Source organism: Panthera leo, chromosome F3 (assembly GCF_018350215.1).
Source record: "Panthera leo isolate Ple1 chromosome F3, P.leo_Ple1_pat1.1, whole genome shotgun sequence".
Classification (NCBI taxonomy): domain Eukaryota; kingdom Metazoa; phylum Chordata; class Mammalia; order Carnivora; family Felidae; genus Panthera; species Panthera leo.
Window position 1 is genome coordinate 35,324,326 of NC_056696.1, and position 20,418 is coordinate 35,344,743.

The 20,418-nt window shown below is 44.2% G+C and overlaps 1 protein-coding gene and 2 long non-coding RNA genes across 3 annotated transcripts in view; 2 read left to right on the plus strand and 1 right to left on the minus strand.

Moving 5' to 3' along the window:
• The window catches only part of LOC122212425 (membrane cofactor protein-like), a 36,606-nt gene extending 33,306 nt beyond the window's left edge, over positions 1-3,300 (minus strand). The window contains exon 1 of the mRNA XM_042926325.1: positions 3,091-3,300. Coding sequence (XP_042782259.1) covers positions 3,091-3,208 — 118 coding nt within the window. The 5' untranslated portion in view covers positions 3,209-3,300. The remainder of the gene's footprint in view (positions 1-3,090) is intronic.
• A 106-nt stretch (positions 3,301-3,406) lies between these two features.
• Positions 3,407-10,197, plus strand: LOC122212428. The gene is made up of 2 exons (XR_006199136.1): positions 3,407-3,933; positions 9,822-10,197. It is a non-coding gene; the product is annotated as an uncharacterized LOC122212428 (long non-coding RNA).
• Positions 10,198-12,740: 2,543 nt separating this feature from the next.
• Positions 12,741-20,418, plus strand: part of LOC122212427 — a 46,454-nt gene continuing 38,776 nt past the window's right edge. Inside the window, exon 1 of the long non-coding RNA XR_006199135.1 lies at positions 12,741-13,405. This is a non-coding gene — a long non-coding RNA (uncharacterized LOC122212427). The remainder of the gene's footprint in view (positions 13,406-20,418) is intronic.

Sequence of the window (20,418 nt, forward strand, 5' to 3'; positions counted from 1 at the left end):
AACTGAACCGTGTATGCCCTTCCCACTGTTTCCCTGCCCAACGTAATGAAGGCTCATTTGTACTTTCCCTAATTTCATACCTGTCCTGATTTTACCTTTAAAAAAACTTTTTTTTTTTATCTTTATTTTTGAGAGACAGAGTGCAAATAGGGGAGGGGCAGAGAGTCAGGGAGACACAGAATCTGAAGCAGGCTCCAGGCTCCGAGCCATCAGCACAGAGCCCGACACAGGACTCAAACTCATGAATCGGAAGATCATGACCTGAGCTGAAGTCGGACACTCAACCGACTGGGCCACCCAGGCACCCCATGATTTTACCTTTGAACCTTACACTTGGCCTTGATTTCCCTTTTCTTCGTTTTTAAGTCTTATTCCCTTCCATGTTGCACTCTGTTCATTTCATTTGTCTCTTTCCTCTATTCCAAATAACATTCAGAGTCTCCTTCCACTTTTAGCTAGAAGGCTAATCTAACCTTGATCCTTTTTAAAAACTTCTTTTTGTTTTCTTTTTACCACCACTGGCCCCTCTCCACTCCACTCCCCCCACACAGAAATGAACTGTTTGATGATCAGTATCAAGCAAGACTATTGTGAGCACTGCAGACTCTACATAAACAGTGGAAGACAGAGCCCCTCTGACAGGCGCCCCTGCCTTAGCTTAGGCACCACGGATAGGCCATCCTAAGCACGATTCTTTAAAGAACCTTCCTCCGGTACTGTAAGCCTCACCTGAATCCTTTATTTCATTTTCTGGTACTTAATGTGTATACAAGAGTGTTGATGCTGCCGCAGAAAATGGGCATCTGGAACCACAAGTGTGACAAGACAGAGGAGCTCTCTGCATTCTAGTGGGGAGAGCAGAAGACACAGGTTTGCAAGGGTGACTCCCAGGTGGGGGATTTGAGGTGGAGTGAGTGGGTCCACCTGAGACGGGGTGGTCAGAGAGGGGCCTTCCGAGGGGGCGACATCTCAGCTGAGTGTGAAGGACAAAAAGGAGCCTTCGGCACAAGGGGCCGGGGGTGGATGCTCCAAGTCGAAGGGAATACCAAGTGCAGAAGCCCCACAGTGGCAGAGCATGGCCTGTTTAAAGAGAAAACTGTTCCTGCCTCCAGTTAAATGCTGTCAGGGACTCAAGCTCCTTTCCTCCAGAGCACTTCTGCGCTACAACATATTTATTAGTAGTATGCTTGGTGTCTGCCACTCCCAATAGATTTTAGCAACAATTTCTTGACGGCCACTGTGTGCATGGCACTGGGGGTCTCACAGTGAGTCATGCAGTCTCTGCTTATATCGATGTGACTGCAGCCAGATCAATAGTGAAATCAGGATCATGAAAATGGGGCAGTTTTGTGAGTGCTCACCAGTGTATCCTGAGGACCAGCACAGAACCTGGCACACAGAAGACAAATATTTGGTGAATGAATGCTACTAAGGAAAGAATGAGCATGCATAACGTATACCTAATAGGCTCCTAGAAATAACTTGGGCAGAGAAACACAGGTGCAGATATAGACAGAATGAAATATACTAAAGTGCTGAAAATGGTTGTTGCTTGAATGTTAAGTGTTAAACAACGAGCACTCTTTTTTTTTTTTTTTTTTTTTTTTACATTTTTTATTTATTTTTGGAACAGAGAGAGACAGAGCATGAACGGGGGAGGGGCAGAGAGAGAGGGAGACACAGAATCGGAAACAGGCTCCAGGCTCCGAGCCATCAGCCCAGAGCCTGACGCGGGGCTCGAACTCACGGACCGCGAGATCGTGACCTGGCTGAAGTCGGACGCTTAACCGACTGCGCCACCCAGGCGCCCCACGAGCACTCTTTTTTAACACACATGCGTACACACACACACACACACACACATATTATAAGCACTCATTCCTATTCAATGAAACATTACACAAACTTAACGGATGGGCCTTCAGCTTCTGTTAATGCGTGCAAGAGAAAACCACACTGACATTATTTATCATGTTATTTCTTAGGATACTCATTTATCAGTAAGCTACCAATCTTTTTGATTCATTCAGTGGGCACCTGGATGGTTCAGTCAGTTCAGCCTCCAACTCCTGACTTTGGCTCAGGTCATGATCTCATGGTTGGTGAGTTGGAGCCCTGCATCTGACCCCACACAGCGGGGCACCTGCTTGGGATTCTCTCTCCCTGCCTCTGCTCTTCTTCTGCTTGAGAGCGCACGCTCTCTCACTCTCTCTCTCAAAATAAATACAATTAAATTAAAAAAAAAAATTCCCTCAAATATGACCCACCCTAATGAAAAGAAGGAAATGGCCAAAAAGCCATTAGGTAATGGAATTGGGTAATGTCTATTGGATAGGAACAGGAAGATGATTCTATGTCCAAAAAAAAAAAAAAGAACAGCATTCGACCAACACCAATGTGATCTTGGACAACAAGGAGACTGTTGTCTTTAGGTACAAAAAGCAAGGTGTGGCCTTCCCAAACTCTAAGCCCCAGGGACCCACAGCATTTTTGCACTCAGAGGCTCTCAGTCAAGCTTGCACACACACGGGGGGTTCTCAGCCCCCGTGTAAACCAAGCAGAGAGCTTCCTTACCCAACACTCGACAGCATAGGCCTGGTCACTTCCGTAAAGCACACACCCGGTAACACCCAGCCTGGGGTCCCCTAGCCCCGCACAAATTATACCCTCTTCCCAAGGCAGCACCCCTCCAAGAAACACAGGGCAAATATCCCCACAGGCACAGCGCGGATCCTAGCAACAGCTGCACGCACTGAACACGAAGACCAAACCTTCACCCTGAACTCCAGGTCCGCAAGTGCTCAGGCCCGGAAGCACACTGCAAACTATCGCTGGGGTCAGGGATCCGCCCTGGGAAAACACCCGCCGCACCCATCGCCCGCAAGACTTACTCCAACGCCTCACAAGTCTTCACCTCCGGCACCCCAGAATCCCCAACCGATAGGTGCTCGCACAGCACGTCCAGGGGCACCCCCGGCCCGCGCCTGCTCCCGACCCACCAAAGAAAGCTCCGGGGCCCTGGGTCCGGTCGGCCCGCTCGCAGACCCGCTCCGGCTCGCCATTTGAGCGCACACCGATCCAGGCTCTTACCGGAGGGCATGGGTAGCAGTAGCCCTGAGGCCACCAAAAGGATTACAAAGCAGGACAGTGAAGAGCGCCTCTCGGGGAGGCCGGGATCTGCGTGGAACAGCGCGCAAGACGCCATCATCTTCCGGGAGACCAGCGGGAACCGGGGAGCTCGCCGGGCAAAGACCTTCCCGAGTCCGGGTACCAGACGCAACAATCCCCCTCGTACGCAGGTGTCAGGCTCCCAGGCGCAGGGGCGTGGCCTGCGGAAGTGAGTGGAAGTGACGGAGTTGGGCGGAAGTGAGAGGACTTCCGGACTGGGCGGGGCTAGCCAGCAGCTGGAAGCGGGACCTGCCTGGCGGGGTGCGGGTCTTGGCTGGCTTAGGATGAGAAAGGGATCCGGAAGGGTGGAAAGGAAAGGAGGGCTAGGGAGTCATCTTTGTCCCTTTTCCGGAGCGGAACGCCGCTTTGAGGGAAAAGCGCCTCGCCCTGAAAATACAAACCCAGAGCCCAGGCAGCGGGTCGTCGTGGGGCCAGCACCCCTCGGGGCTCCGGTCGTGTCCTGAGGCACTCGGGACTGTCCGGACCCCCTGGGCCCTTGTTTCAAGAGTTGGCAGTGATCGGGCATATTTAGGGACAATACTTGTGATTTCCGGGGCTCAGCACCTACTCTTGGATCTTCTCAAGGCCTGCTAGATTTCAGAATCTCAAAGGTTTGGCCACTGCACTCCCAACCCCTAAGGAAAGGATAGGAGATGAATTATTAAAGGACACCGGGCCATTAGCATATCGGGCCTCACCTCTCTGGGGCCCTTGCCCTGAGCAACTGAATGTTTTATTGAAGAGGAAAAAACATGCACGAAAAAGGTAAGGACAAGGGAGTATTAATTGCCAATCTCCTGGAGATACTCAAAGCCGTTATTGTCGGGATGCGAGGAATTAATAAGAGAGAGCTCTTCTGGGGAAACAATCTCTCGGTGGAAAGTCAAGCGGAAAATGAAGAATGAGCCAGATCTATTTGTAGCGTTGTGATTAAACCTGTATGACTAGTAAGAGGAGAAGTAACATGACCTTTATTAAAAGAGCACACAAAAGGAGGTGACATTTTCTTCCTATTAGCTGGCAAAGAAGGATAAACATCAACCAGCGTGAGTAAATGTATCGGGGGGCCAACACCCTCAAACTTTTGGCTTTCAAGTTGTCCATATGTTAAGTTTTCAAATGGACATGACTTTTAAATCACTAGTTGTTCCATTTAGGGTTCATGCCAAAGAAATCGTCAGAGCTGTGACCAAAGATGTATAATTTAGGGGGGAAAAATAAATCCTAAGTGTCTAGCAAAAGTAGAAGGCAGTTTTGATAGGTGGCTTTACGGTATGAATGTCTAGGCAGAAGCAGTTAAAAATCCACGCGAGAAACTACGCAATATTTTTGTGAGTTAAAAAAAAAAAAAAAAACCTCCATAAAGTATTTGACTTTTGGCATTCTAGAGGAATTAGTGTAAAATATTCCAGAATTAACTAATGGTGATAGTGATGAGGGAGTATGAGGCAGGCTGAGGGCAAAACACAAACTAGCACCCCTCTCTCCCACAGTGGGACATGTGTGATATTCCTTGGACACTTCCACCTACCCCCAAACCAGAAAGGACAAAAAACCAAATGGTTAAACTGATGAGAGTCTCCACCAGTTTACCAGAAAAAGTCAGTCCCATCAACAGCCTAAAATTCAGGCTCTCCCTACTGTCTCAGTGTTAATGCCTTGCTAGAGGGAAAAACAACCTTAGCTGGGCAATAGCTAGGCCTCCAGTAAGTCTTTAGCAGACTCCCTCTTGACTTTTTGTCCCCAGCCTCCATAAAATGGTCACCCCCACACTTACAGTGCAGGTCTTCCTGCCCATGAGTCCTGTCCCCATGCTTTCACAAAATCACCTTTTTGCACCAAAGCCCGCTCCAAGAGTGCTTTCTTGGCCGTTGGTGCCAGACCCCACGAACCCCCCATCACCCCAAAACTTCAATAGGATAATGGAGATTTCATTTTCATTGTGGTTTTTAGTTTTCTTTAATGCCCCTGTGCTACACTGGGAATCAGATGAAGAAAAAAATTGTCAAAGTCCAACTTCTACATCCACTGCTATTTCGTTCATAGAATCTCTCAGAGTTAAGTTATAATGTGAATGGCGAGGAAATGTAAGCTTTTTGTATTAACTTCAAATGCATCTTCTGGAATTATAAAATGCTGTATGCATTTAAAGAATTCTAAAGCAGAGATATACTAAAAACATTGTGGGTTCAACAAACCGTGGAATTTCCTCTTTCTCCCAGAACAAAACAATGTCTAGATTCTTGGCACTGCGTATAAAACATTATGTAAAGTGATACATAAAACAAACACCTTAGCATTTTAGATTGTAAAATCCAAACACTCCGTGATGACATTGACTTGAAGGAAGTATAGTTAAGGAGACAGTGAGGGGGAATTATTTCTGTTAATTCTTAACAGTTGCAAAAGACTGACAGAACAGAAGTGTCCTATGGACCAATGTTGATACTTAACGCGTAAAAACAGAGAATGGATTTATTGTTCTCTGTAACCATCTGTATAAAATGGTATATATCATTGACATCTCAATAGGATGAAAGCATTTTCCCATCTATTTCTGGTCTTAGAAGTAAGTGGGTTTTTTGCTTATGAGTAAATTAAAGGTTCAGAACATGGCTGGGGTTTGGTTTGTTAGTTACAAGTGCTGGATTAGATTCAGGAATCGGGGTTGCACGGTTGCACTGGAACTTTCCTTCTGTCAGCAAAGTCTGTCCTTGGGGTTCAGCAAACCATTCTTAATATAATTGAGTACTTTCACATTGATTAATTAATTTTCAAATGACCCAATTAAGGCTCCCTTTGAAAGGTTCTGAGCCCCATTCCCTCTTGTTCTGGACAAGCTCCATGAGACAGGGATAGAGTTCTCTTGCTGTAGCTTCAGTGCTGAGACAATTCTGTGTCTGTAAGGTGTATAATAAAAACCTATATATACTGAATGAAATAAATGGGGGTTGCTGTCTCGTGCATCTAACATGCCTCTGCCAATTCTCCGCCACCATGGGTTTACCAAATGCCGGGGAAGCTCTGAGAGATTTTGTTGTAAGAATTTTAAGATACTGGGAGCAAAGTGGGGTTTGCCTCTAAAAGGAACGAGCTACAACTGTGTGCACACAAACCGTTCCTGGATCGGGCACTGCAAGCTGTGTTACGAAGCAGAGCCGCTGTCTGTCCCTTAGCCTTGAGATTGTTTTAGTGACTTGGTTCAAAGGGAGAGTGTCGACAGTGAACTCCTTGAAGCCCTGACGGGAATGGCACTCAAGAGTCCAGGCTTTGAGTGAAGCAGGGGAGTAAACACTCATGGTTTCTGCCGCTCCCCCTGGAGATTCTGTCACACTGCTGAAGTGCAGGAGAGGAGAGCACGGAGAACATGCCTGTGCGTAGACCAGGTTTGGAGCTACGTGCTACATCTCCTTTCAGACTGTGTGAAGGCCAGTGGGGAGGAGGTAGGTGTGTGAGGCTGTCATTAAACACAGGCCAACTTCTGGAAAATAAATGGTCATGTTGGATGATCCCTGGCCTCCTAAATTAGTCTGTTTGCATCGCGCTTATCAGAGGTCGGGCTAGCAGCAGGAATGGGCCTGTGAGTGCTCTCAGGAGAGGCTTTCCGCTGCCATGGTGAATTACACACGAGGCGTTTGTGAAAACCCGAAAGAGGATGGCTAAACAGGATGGTTCAACCATCTTGCTGATGTTGGCCCTGGGGGCTGTGCCACCGCCCTTTGTATCTGGTAAACACCTGCCATTCTGTTGACCTTCTTACTTAGCTCTTACCAGCGAGAGCATTCCTGTGGTAAGCCATTACCTGCCCCGGGATTCTAAAACAACCAAGTGCAGAAAGGAAGGCATTTCTTAGAAGGAACACATACTCATTTTGTTTCCTCTTGGCTTGTGAAGGTTTAAAATGTAAATATATTACAAACCATAGTCCACAAGTAGATTTAGAAAGGAACATCTTTTATCCCTTTCTTATTATAATGATGGAGACAGAACATTTTATTTAAACGTCATAGATTTAAACTAACGTACACCTCACACTTGCATGCACACAAAAGGCAAATGAGAAAAAAGAGAATATTAGCACTAGGAATAACTTTGGAGACCAGCTGGACCAGCCCCTGCTTTTCAGAAGGAAAATGTAAGGCCAGAGGTTAACACAATTGCTCAAGAATACAAATAAAGTTTGTATTTAAAAATTTTTAAACTTGAAATTCAGTATTTTACCCATAGTTAGTATATAGAGTATTTCCCTTATATAAATGTTGTACAGGTAAAAAAAGTCTCATGAATTTCTTGAAATTAAATGTCCCAGGCATCAGATAGTTGTTAACCACAATACTCACAGACCTACTTCATTCTGGGTGGAAAAAAAGGAATTTACATTTTTTTCATGTGATAGGGAATTTTGATTCGAAAACAGCCCAGTCCCCAACAACTATTTTCTAGCCCTCCTTTAAAATGTACTTCTTCAGAAGCTTAAGACGTAATAGATTTCCCTGTGTTCCAGCTAAGCAAAGCCATTTAGGATCTTTTTATATATTCATAGGTCACTTCCCTTTCTTCTTTTGGTGACCTGGCTGTATATCTTTTGCCCTTTTGCAGGGAGGGGGAATGGAGAGGGATGGTTTTTGAATTTTTAACTCTCTAAATATGCCTGTTTCCCCTGTCCATGATATAAGCTGTAATTTTTCTTTTGGTCTGTCAGTTGACTTTGCTTATTCTGTTTTTCCCTACCTTCCATGATTTTAAAGAAAACCTCCAGTTGATGTTCGGCTCACTCTTTATATTTATCAAGGTCAATTTGGCAGAATACTCTCTAAAAGCAACTTAAAACCCAGGATTACACGTAGATAGCAGTAGTCATATGCGAATCTATTGTTAAATATCCAGGAAGATTCTGATATTTTCTAGATTATTAGCATGACCCATAATATCACACCAGATAATTTTTGATCCGTAAGTATGTGGACTAGTTAAGGACTCTAAGACCACTTATTTATATATTAATTTTTTAACTTCTTTTTAAAAAAAAATTTTTTTTTTACCGTTTATTCATTTTTGAGAGACAGAGAGAGACAGAGCATGAGCAGGGAAGGGGCAGAGAGAGGGGGAGACACAGAATCTGAAGCAGGCTCCAGGCTCTGAGCTGTCAGTACAGAGCCCAATGCGGGGCTCGAACTCCCGAACTGTGAGATCATGACCTGAGCCGAAGTCGGACGCTCAACCGACTGAGCCACCCAGGAGCCCCAATTTTTTAACTCCTTAAAAGTCATAGTTTCTTAGTTTATTTAGTGTATTCTGAATCCATACAAAAGTAAGCCAGTTGCTTTTATAATATAATTATTCTTTTATTTAAAATAGTTATGTTTTTGTAAAGAATAGAGTAAAAGTGCTTTTGAAATAGAACTTAGGTAATATCCAAAGCTCATTGTTTCAGATATTTCTCTTGAAAACCTCTTCTCCAGAATCATTTAATGTTGTTTTTTTTTTAAATAAACAGAAAATATTCTTTTCTAAGGAAGTAAAAACTGATATAGCTATATTTTACTCGGATCTAATAGGAGGAGGTTTTGCTCTATAAAAGAAAAACTAACTATTTAAGTAAGACTGTGTATAAAGAAACATACATGAAGAAAGGTTAGCAGAAAATGAATCGAAATATTACCAGCGGTTATCACAGAGTAGTATAATTCTATGTGACTTATTTGTTTTTCACATTGTCCCTCTGGATTTTCAGATTCTCATTAATGAGCCCATTCCATAGTATGGACATTTGAAAATAAGAAAGGAAAATAACAAACTGGTAAACCAAGATCTTAGGCAACACCTTTGTCCTTTAAGTAAGTGAGGCTATTTATATAGCCCAAGGGCAGTCTTTTCCCCTAAATGGATGGTGTGTGCTTTGAGCACAAGGACAGAGGGTGAAGGGGTGACAGTAATCCAAACTAAGAGGAGGGAGCTTTTCCTAGATTCTGGGGGCACTTTGGCATCTTCAAGTGCACATGCTTGCATCTCTGTGAGGTCACTTCCAGTTGGGATTTTATGCGTTTCACATCTTATTCTGTTGAAATGAATCGCTTCCTTCCCGACCAACGTTTTAATTCGAGGTGTTCTCCAGCTTTATATACTTTGTCAAGGAAGGACACTGAAATAACAGGATATTTTTATTCAGATGACAGCATGGCTGAAACGAATTACCCGGAACTTGCTGGTAATAATCATGAGGACAGTATTACACCAATTATGAGTTCAGAAGAAGTGTTTATTGCCTTCTTTAGCGGTTGCTGTGCAGGGCACAAGAAGGTATTGCAAAAGCTGAGACACTTAATAGATAAGAGAGAGATTAATGAATAAGCTGACCTTTCCCCGTTGCTGCTTTTATCAAAGGAAAAATGTTTCTCAGCGTTGGGCAACTAAATAAAAAGAGCCTCATTCCAAAAACAGAGGTTCCTCATAACACACCAAATATTTCTGAGTCTCTTCTGAGCCATGTTGTGGCAGGGGAAAGCAAACAGGAGCTGGTAGTTTGGAGGAGGGCCAGCCTCAGAGAACAGGTCCTCGTCCCCCAACACCGTCAAGACTGAAAGAAATTATTGTATGGTCCGTGATGTCCAAATGCTTCCCTGCCCATGCTGAAGCCTCTCCTCTTCCTCAAGGCCGGGAAGACTGTCCTTCCGCCAGCGGACAGATCCCCGTTGAGGCCCATCGGCTCACCGGACACCCCGCTATTCCTGCCGCCTGATCCCCCATCATTGTTCCCTTTCTACCTCGTGACACGTCCCAACGCTTGGTACCTGCGTCATCTTTGAACATTCTCACGTCCTTCGGCATGCAGCTGTGTCTTTGGAGTCTGCCTCTTGCTCTGTATCACCCTCTGCCCTTGCACTTGGCTCGGGTTCACGGGTCCTAAGCTTGATACAGACACTAACTCACTCCTTGTCTGCCATATGTGGCCACAGATGATCAACCTCGCTCCTGTGGAGCACTGTGGCCAAAATCCCAATCTTGAAAAAGAGACTTGTGACAAATTCATTTCGGACTTCCTGTATTATTAAAACGGTGGTCAACAGTCAGTCTACACAATTTGAGATGCACCTTGATGTCAAAAAACATTTCCAAAAAGTTAGTTAAAATGAAATTTCAAACAGTTCCCTCTCAAATATCTATACTTCTCATTTGATTAAGTCCATACACAGAAATTTTGGGAAATTTAAAAAGGAGTCATTACTCATAAGTTATCATGAGAAAGAAAACATAAGCACAATGCATAGTACGTGTTACAAGTGACTAATTCATGTTTGAAGAACAGAGGAATGTGCTAGTGAATACAATAGTGGTAACAGGCAAAAAACAACAAATGTCATTGACTGCTGTGTGACATAAGTTTTTAATGATAACGAAAATGGTCTTCATTTGGTGAAAACAGAATCCGGATTCGGTATTACACAGTGAATATACTCTCAGTGCATAATCTTGCAAATATTAAACAATATGTAAATAAAAGAAACTTAAAATACTAACCACTGGGTGGAAGCTATTACAGATAATTTGTATATTCTTTATGTGTTTATTTTCGATGTATTTTTGGCAATGAGCACTTACTAGTCTTGAAAGGTAACAGTTTATTTAAAAAATGTTATAGATAGGAAGTTCTGTGAGTTTTAAAGAAAGACATCACTTTGGACTGGCACACTTTGGGAGAGCTCCTTAGATGAGTGAATTCTGAGCCTGATTAATGCCACTTAGATTGGAAAAAGGTGGCAAAGTGTTTACGTACATAACCAGGCAGGAAGGAGTAGAAATCAAATGATATTTTAAGCCCTCTTCTGAAATAGTTTTTAAAGTAACTTTTGTAAAGACAACCACGCAGTCTAGGTCTCTGTGGCTTCTACTCAACTCTGCTGTTGCAGCATGAAAAGCAGCCATAAATAGGCTAACGGTGGGGGAGGCTGTGTTCCAGTAGCTTTATTTACAAAAACAGTCACTTTCTAGTCCAGTGATTTTTTTTTTTTCTGTTTATTTTTGAGAGAGAGAGAGAGCACAAGCAGGGAAGGGGCAGAGAGAGAGGGAGACACAGAATCTAAAGCAGGCTCCAGTCTCTGAGCTGTCAGCACACAGCCCAACGCAAGGCTCAAACCCTCAAGGGTTAAGATGGTGACGTGAGCCAAAGTTGGACACTTAACCTACTGAGCCACTCAGGCGCCCCTGGTCCCATGATTTCTAATATTCACTTCTACGTGTGTGCCACTTTGGCACACATAATTTGGTAATTTCCCTTTTCACCCCGGTCCTGTAGCAAACAGCTAAACAGTGAGCACCCAACAGCTATGGTAGTAGGCTGGTACTTTGACTAGGTGGCATGCGGGAATGAGGTGTGGTGACAAGCCCCTGTTGGGGAGGACAGGAAACAGGAAGGAGAGAGCAGTCCTAGGAGACCTGGTGAGGCAGAGAATTCAGTGGGAGTCAGAAAGCAGGGGGAGGTAAATGCGAAGTCTCCACAGGATCCCCAGGTGATCCTGCACATTTAAGGGAAGGGGGAGCCAGGGGGACAGCCAAGTGCCAAATGCTTGCGTTCCACAAGAAAACAAAAGCTTGCTTCTTCTCGAAGGTTTATAGCACCAGCGCACAAAAATACAGGAATGCTTTGAGAAAACAGTGCCCGGAGCACAGCGCTGACAGCCATCACCCAACTCCCTGGAAACAAGAATCTAAGGAAAACAACAACCAAGGCATTTCCAGTTCCTGAAGAACTTTCTATCTCCGGTGGTCCCAGTGATCCAGCCAGAGCAGCATCTTAGGCACATCCTGTTCTCACTTCCGCTCTCTGAGTCACTGACAACATTATGAATTCAATATGTACATTAGGTACCTGCTGTTCTCCTGATTTGTTTGCACAGTTTGAGGACTTACACCGCTGTCTTCTTGAGGATGTAAATGGATACTCTCCTTATGTTTTTCATCTGTACTTTTGCTAATTGGCAGAGGGAGAAAAATAAGACAAATAATTTTATACACATCAGTCTTGGAAGAAAGTAGTCAGTGGCTTTCATTTTGAAACTGAGGGCATAACTTGCCTCATGTTTCTGAAATCTTTGCACGATATGTAAGAGGAAAACAACCAAATCCCACCTCTCAAGACTAAATAGCTCAGAGTAGGAAATAAAACTAAAACCATCCTGTACGTTGCCAGGAGACTGAATTGCTGATACACAAGTGTCCATGCCTTCAAAGGACATTTGCTTCCAAAGTCATTTTGACTGGTAAATACTGTTTACCATCAGGTGGTGACATTTAGGCTTCACAAGGGCAACAGCTTTGCACAACAATCTTACACAAGGCTTCCTTCTTCCGCTACAGCGAAGATAGAAGTTCTGTTTTGTGTACAGTTAACACCCACAGTTTGGACAGCAGCAGCAGTTGTCCGGAGGCATTTGAGGACTAGGGTAAATCCAAGCATTTAAGCACTTTTGTTTATTTTTAATTTTTTGAAATGTTAGTGGGGGAGGGGCAGAGAGAGAGGGACACACAGAATCGGAAGCAGGCTCCAGGTTCTGAGCTGTCAGCACAGAGCCTGACTCCGGGCTTGAAGCCATGATCATGACCTGAGCCGAAGTTCGCTGCTCAACCAACCGAGCCAGCCAGGAACCCCTAAGCACTTTTAAATGTCAATAACAATCACATGTAAATAACAATAGCTCACACTTTCTGACATTCATCCTAACCGAGGCACCATGTTAAGTGAGGTAGGAGCTGTTATTGTCCCCACATTACAGACAAGGAAAATAAAGTTTAGAGAAGATGGGTGCCTTGCTGAGGGTTTCATAGCTAGTACGTGGGTGTGACACGGCTCCTAATGATTGCAAAGCCCTCATCTTACCTGGGATGCTACTCTGCCTCTTTGGCAGTTGTTTAAGTAAGCACTTCATTTTACATAAACGACATGGTAAATGGTACAATATACCAGTACCCTTAGAGGTCAAATATGTGTTGGTATTGGGGACTTAAGGATGGAAGTGCAAAGAGTTAACTCACTCCACCGCCCCCCAGTACTTCCTCATTGCTCAGTTCGTCTTTACCCTTTGGTGGAAATTACAATGAGGGCGTCCCTGAGACAAAGAGGAACACCGAGTCAGAAGCAAAGTGTTCCCAGAATGAGGAAGGACAAACTTGAGATCCACGCCTGAGGAAGAGTAGAGGGTTGTACTGACAGGTGTTATGGGCGTCCACGGAGCAATGACTAGTAAGTGGTTAGCCACGGAATGGCTGAAAGGGGTTTTGGATGATGACCAGTACATGGGCCTGAGAGAATACAACCTTAGTATGTGCTGAGTGGATGGCTATCCACTTGATTGGTGGTAGTCAATGTGGGCATGGGGTAATGCAGGGATACTTCATAGAGGGCGGTCTTAGTAATTTTGTCACTCCAAGCATCATACCAATGAAGACTTTATAGCTTTATCTGAGTATATACAAGAAGGCTGTTTTGTATGGGAATGGGAATGGATCAGAGGCCGAAACAAGGAGCAAGGCTAAATGGGCTATGAATGCAGGAATTTAACAATATTATTCCTCAGTGATCAGTGCGTGACTTATCCTGCTTAACATTTGCCACAAATCAGGGTGCTTGGATGGCTCAGTCCATTGAGCATCTGACTCTTGAGTTTTGATCAGGTCATGATCCCGGGGTCGTGGGATCAAGCCCTGTGTCAGGGTCCATACTGAGCGAGTACGGAGCCTGCTCAAGATTCTCTCTCTCTCTCCCTCTGCACCCCCCTTCTCTCTCTAAAAAACAAAAAACAACATTTGCCACAAATTCTTGTGTAAATACACGTTGAAATGGAATGTATGCAGAGATGATGTGTTTTTTACTAGTGGAAAACCAGTAAAGTTAAGTCATCAAACTTGCTAGTCTATGTGAATGGACAGGAAAATTTTCACTAAGCCTAGTAAGGACAGAAGCCCTTCCCGAATTACTGTAATTTCCTTAGAGGCTGATAACTCAGGATAGAGTAAAAGGGAGAGATTGCATACTATTCTCTAGGATACCTGCCCCATGTACCAGACTAGCTAAAACAAACAAACAACAACACACATACCAATAAAATGGACAGGTTAAAGTACTATAAGAAAAAAAAGGAAACCTCCCACTTTTGTGCTATATGCAGTTCTGGGTGGTACAGAACCAAATTCAGAAGTGGCAAGTGAGATTATTACCGGGTAGCTGAATGGGTTCAGGGTCCTAAGATCATCAGGACTGAAACCCTACTCCTGAAGGACCACCTGCTGGTACGATTTTAAGCAAGCCACTGAATTTCTGTGCACCTCAGACCCTTCCCTGCTTTGGGATAACAATGCAATTGGACCTACCTACCTCACAGAGTTGCTCTGAGGGTCAAAGAAGACAATAAATGGTAAAATATTTTGTAAACAAATACATTAGCTGTTGCTATTATCCTATTAATCCTGACTGCTGTACAATTGGAAGTCAAAAATCATTAACTGAAAATGATTTTTTTGCGCCTAGAGGTGGTCTCTGCTTACGAGAAGCTCATTTTCTGCTTGGTGTGTGTGTGTGATTTGGGGCGGGAGGGGGGTTAAGGAGACGAGAAATAATTTAACAGAGTGTGGGGAACGCAGCATGGGGCAGAGGGAGCAAACGTACCGAGTAATTAGACATGCTGAATCTGGGAAAGCTAAGGACCGAGGAGGCATATGAAATCATCAGTGATGTGACATAAGTCCAAAGCAGGCTTGCTTACCAAGTCCAGCGGCAGAATATTAAAACAACGAGCATCCTTGAAACCTGTGGTAAGTTTAGGACAATTAAAAACGTACTACCTGGTAGACAGTTGCCGCCGAACTCCCTGGCGGAGGAGAGGGCTAGCTACAGTCGTCAAGTCCTTCAGTCCTGGGTCATAACACAACCACAGGAAGATGCCACTATTTGATCACAACCCTGCTTTGTGCTGGACACTAACCAACACCTCAGCCCGTTGACTCATATTTTGTAGCTGGTATTTTCCATGCTAACCCCACTTCGGGCCACTTCTCCTGCCTTGCTCTTTAAACAGGGCAGAAGAAAACAATCTTCTTTTCTTAAGACAGCATAAGCAGTTTAAAGATTTACTAACTAATTAAAATGAGGCAATCTCCGAGTGCCTGGGGGGCTCAGTCAGCTGAGCAACTGACTCTTGATTTCAGCTCAAGTCATGATCTCACGTTTCATTAGATCAAGTCCCGCGTCAGGCTCTGCACTGAGATCACGGGGCCCGCTTGAGATTCTCTCTCTTCATCTGTCTCTATCTCTTCCCCACTCGCACTCACTCGCTTGCTCTCTCAATATAGACATCTTTAAAAAATGAGACAAAAATAGGATGCACACAGACATACAGGAATGATCTCACTTTAAAGCACTCCTCAATGGGGACCATGCTGATCATGGTATTAAAGATTGTGTCTTTCCCACATCCACGTTTCGAAACTCTGTTCTTCTGCTCAGTTTTCTCCTAGTCTTTTTATCCTCTTTATTTTTTAATTTTTTTAACATTTATTCATTTTTGAGAGACAGCGACAGAGTGTGAGCAGGGGAGGGGCAGAGAGAGTGAGGGACACACAGAATCTGAAGCAGACTCCAGGCTCCGGGCTGTCAACACAGACCCCAACGTGGGGCTCGAACTCACGAACCTGAGAGATCGTGACCTGAGCCGAAGTTGGACACTTCAACCAACTGAGCCACCCAGGCATCCCTTCATCGCCTTTATTCTAATTAATTAATTAATTGTGTGTCTAATTTATAGTCTCTGTGCCACCACTGGAATGAAAACTCCATAAAGGAGTCCATCTTTGCTGATGGATACGTAACAAACCTCAGAACTGTCCTTGGGACAGGGAAGTACTCAATAAAATATTTACAAAATGAAATGAGCCGTGCTAAAACATCACCTAAGAGTGTTCCCACAAAATGTAGCGTGTTGTCTCCCGTGTCCGAGAGGTAGACTTGTGCCTGCAACCCTCCAGGCCTGGTGTGATCCTGCGTCTCCCATGGAGCAGGCCATTCCTTCTACACTGTTCTGTCAGTCTTTTGGGGCTCTGACATAAACTGCTCTTCTGTCGAGGTCATATTCTGTGCCTGTCACATGGCTTCCTTCTCGTTACTGTAAGGAACTTTCTTCCCTTCCTGTGAGGAAAGCTTGAGACCCAGATAAGAATAATCAATCTACACCCACACAAGGACACAGAGCAATGATTACTCACCCAACTGCTTCCAAGAACAAGGTCTTGGGCATTCGGATTATTTAAGCACAACACCCCCTCCTACTAATCTCACTTACGTGTTATTTCTAACATGAAAATAAATGGCATTTTCTTAAAGTAATTCACTCATTACTCCAAGAAGTGAAAACAGGCCAAATACATACATACATACATGTTTAGCTAGGTTTTGAAATTTTTAGGGATTACACATGTATGATATGTTCCATGGTGGATTATTTAGACATTTGGGAGGTTTTACTCCATGATCTTTTTCCCTGCCACATCCCTGGTTGCTACTGGTCAGCAAATGCTTATGCCATGGCTTTACACTTCTAAAGAACATAGGGACGACAGGAGGCAGGTTCAAAGCCATGGAGTACACAAAGAAATGTCATATGATCTGAGGGTACTTAGAGGGGATGAGATCACCATTTCTAAGGAAATCATTTTTATGAAATGGCTGTTGAATCTTTTTCATGCCCACGGATGATAATAGGAGGGAACCATCTTAAGTTACATGGGTGAAACGAATCAATAGCTGGGCTAGGGAATTCGATCGGCAGTTGATGAACTTGGACCAGGCCACAGGAGTTGGAATGAAGTAGTTGGAAGGGAGGAGGAGAGAGACTGTTGTGAATATCTCTAAGAGAAGAGTCGTGTACTCTGGCTGGTTTTAGCCGGACATTGGTCCAGAAATAGAAAATTAGGAGCCCCAACTACTTTAATTCAGCCTTAATTTTTAAAACAGCCTAATTAAAAAATTTTTTGACTCAAATTATAGTAGTAATAAAAGAAACTTTGAGGGGAAAAGGTTATTGACACAAAGGCTTTTGCTAACATCGAGCATTAAGGCTACTTTCACTTTCTATTTATAGTGCAGATGAGGGAAGCATATTTACTTGTCAAACCGCAACATCTAGAAAACATTTGTTATGAAGGATAAAACCGTATCTTAAATGTAAATCCCTACTAATTGCTTTACCATGAAATTAAGTTCCTGACTAGATCATTAAGATGTTCTGCTATGATGCTCTGCCTTTAAAAAGTTTACACTGGCCTCCTCCGTGAAATAGCAACTTGCGTTTCTGTCAGGCTTCTTTTAGGAGACTGCATTTGCTTAGAAAAAGTTATAAACTGTTTCTCATGGGTGTCGAATTTGCTGATCAAGGTTATAACACTGATCTGATTGACTTCGAGCTCCCAGATTTTGTTCTAAATAAGTCAATTAACACAAAAACCGTATATGTTCTCTTCCTAGTCAAAACTGTTTCTTTATCTAATCCTTGCAAGGTTTTAGCAAGTTTAAAACTTGGGTGGGTGTAGGGCGCCTGGATGGCTCAGTTGGTTAAGCACCTGACTCTGGATTTGGGCTCAGGTCATGATCTCAGTTTGTGAGATCAAGCCCTGAGTTGGGCTCCATGTTGACGGTTCAGAGCCTGCTTGGGATTCTCTCTCTCCTTCTCTCTCTCTGCCCTTCCCCCTCTCGCACCCACACGCACGCGCACTCTCTCTCTCTGTGAAAATAAATAAACTTTAAAAAAATTAGGTGGATTTATAAAATATTTTTTAACACCCTACACAAAGCCTCAGTTCTTCGACACTGGCAGCCTGTGATGTATGTGCCAGTGGGCACACTGTAACTCCTAGTGCCTTGATGAGGCCTGTATCTAGCGGCCTCAGTCTGGAATGTTTCAGCAAAACTGGGATAGCAACGGCCTCATCAACACTTTTGGAAAAATTCCTTCTATTTTCCTCTGGGTAAAACTTGAGTACTTCTTAAAATCCCAAGCTTTTTTTTTTTTTTTTTTTTTTTTTTTTTTAAAGTATTCTTATTATCATGTATTTCTTTTAGTGTGAATATTTCTCTATCCATCATGTGTGTCAAGGGCCTTCTTTATAATTATGAATCGTATCAGAGATTATCTAGTAGTGCTTGTTCTGAGGTTTTCTTTTACTTCTCTTTGGCTTCCAAGAGGAGGCAAGGACACTTACAACCTTTTTCTAGGCGAGTTTGGTTGTACTTACCCTTGTTTGTGCTTTACAATTATCCAACCGGCCACGATGATGGGTAAAAGAAAGAAGATCGTGCCAAAGAGAATGCCTAGGCAGTAAAACAGAGTCATTGGATGCATGGCAAATAGAACCCATGGGTCTTAAACAATGAATATCTAGTCCCGCTAGAGGCTGCCAGTGAGTTTTTTAAAGGCAACTATAAATTCCGCCTTTAAGAAACCCCTCACACAGGCTTAGCTTGAAGATTTTCCCTCTGCTCCTGGTTTGATCTGGCGCATTAGTCTTCCTGCCCCAGGGTCACAGACGAGGGGTGAGCAGAGCAGTGCGTCACCTTTGGTCCAAAGCAGCCTTTCATCAAGGAGCCGAGAACCGCCCGGGAGCTCCTGGCTGTGGCGCCCGGGGCCCCGCACTCGCACTCGTGTCTTATGTCAGGCACAGGCTACGACTCCACTGATCCCTACAGGCAAAGTCTCACCAAACCACTCCTCCTGCACAGGCAGGTCACAGAAATGGCTAAGAAAATTGATCTGTGTGGCTTCTAATCTGCGCAAGCGGGCACGACTGCCACCCTGAAGAATCTTCCCGGGTTGTAAACCAAAGGGGACGTTGTGTTCTCCAGCCCCGTTAAAATAGGAAGGATGACGATTATTCATTTGTAATGATTCAAAGACGGTGTAGAACCTTCGACAGAGGACACTCACTCACTCTGTGCCTGTGAACATACCATGGCCTGAATGTAGACTCTTTTCCTTCTGACTGAAATTGTAAGAGATTTTGAGGAGCATCTGGGTGGCTCAGTTGGTTAAGCGTCTGACTCTTGGTTTTGGCTCAGGTCATGATCTCACTGTTGTGAGATTGAGCCCTGTGTTGGGCTCAGTATGGAGCCTGCTTTGGATTCTCTCTCTCTCTCTCTCTCTTTCTCTCTCTGCCCTTCTCCCCTGCTCATACTCTTTCTCTGTCCAAAATAAAAAATGATAATAATAAAAAGAGATTTTTATCTTTCTCTCCTTTTTTTTTCTTTTTTTGAGAGGGAGAGAGAGAGCACATGTGCAAGAGAGCCAGGAGGGGAGGGGTAGAGGAAGAGAGAAAGAGGGAGAGAGAGAGAGAGGGGGAGAATCTTAAGCAGGCTCTATGCTCAGCGTGGAACCTAATGCAGACCTCGATCCCATAATCCTGGGATCATGACCTCAGCTGATACCAAGAGACAGGCACTCAACTAACTGACTGAGCCACCCAAGCACCCCTGAGATTTTCTCCGTTGTACCCGGACTGTGTGACTGGCTGTGTGCCTGGAGGACGGTTCCATCCCCATCAGACTTGCACCCCCTCCTAGAGGCCCCGGAACACCCAGCTGCACTTGCAGTGCGGCTGGAATCAGACTTGCCACCTGCACGGTCAAGTGCCAGACCCCCGGGAGCACCACTGGACCCATCTCTTACACAGGCTGACCGATTTCTCCTGGTGTTCAGAGTCTGTTTTTGTCTAGCACCATTTGAAATCGGTTATGATGTAGGGGGAAAAGCAGCAGCCTCGAAACCTCACGCCAAGTCTGGTGAGCAACAGCCTCTGTTCTCCTGGAAGACGTGGTCTCCCGGAAGACGGATGGGCAGAAGGTGGGGAAGGACGATCACGCTTTTTTCACTAACTTCTTTCACTGCATTAATGATACATTGTTGCAGAGGTAAGAGAGAATTTAATGTATTTTTGAAACAAATCACTATAATGTTTATGATGTCCTGGGGTGCATTTTGCTAAAATGTGGCAGTGCTGTATATTCTGTAAATGGCTGCTGTCCAATTCTCTTTCTGTTAAGAGGTCTATTCATGCGGGTTTTCAGTCGGTCGGACGTCCGATTCTTGATTTCGGCTCAGGTCATGATCCTCTCTCTGTCCCTTGCTTGTGTATGTTCTCTTTCTCTCTCAAAATAAATACATAAAAATTTTTTTAAAAGAAGAGTCTATTCATGCATCCTGACCTGAATATTTT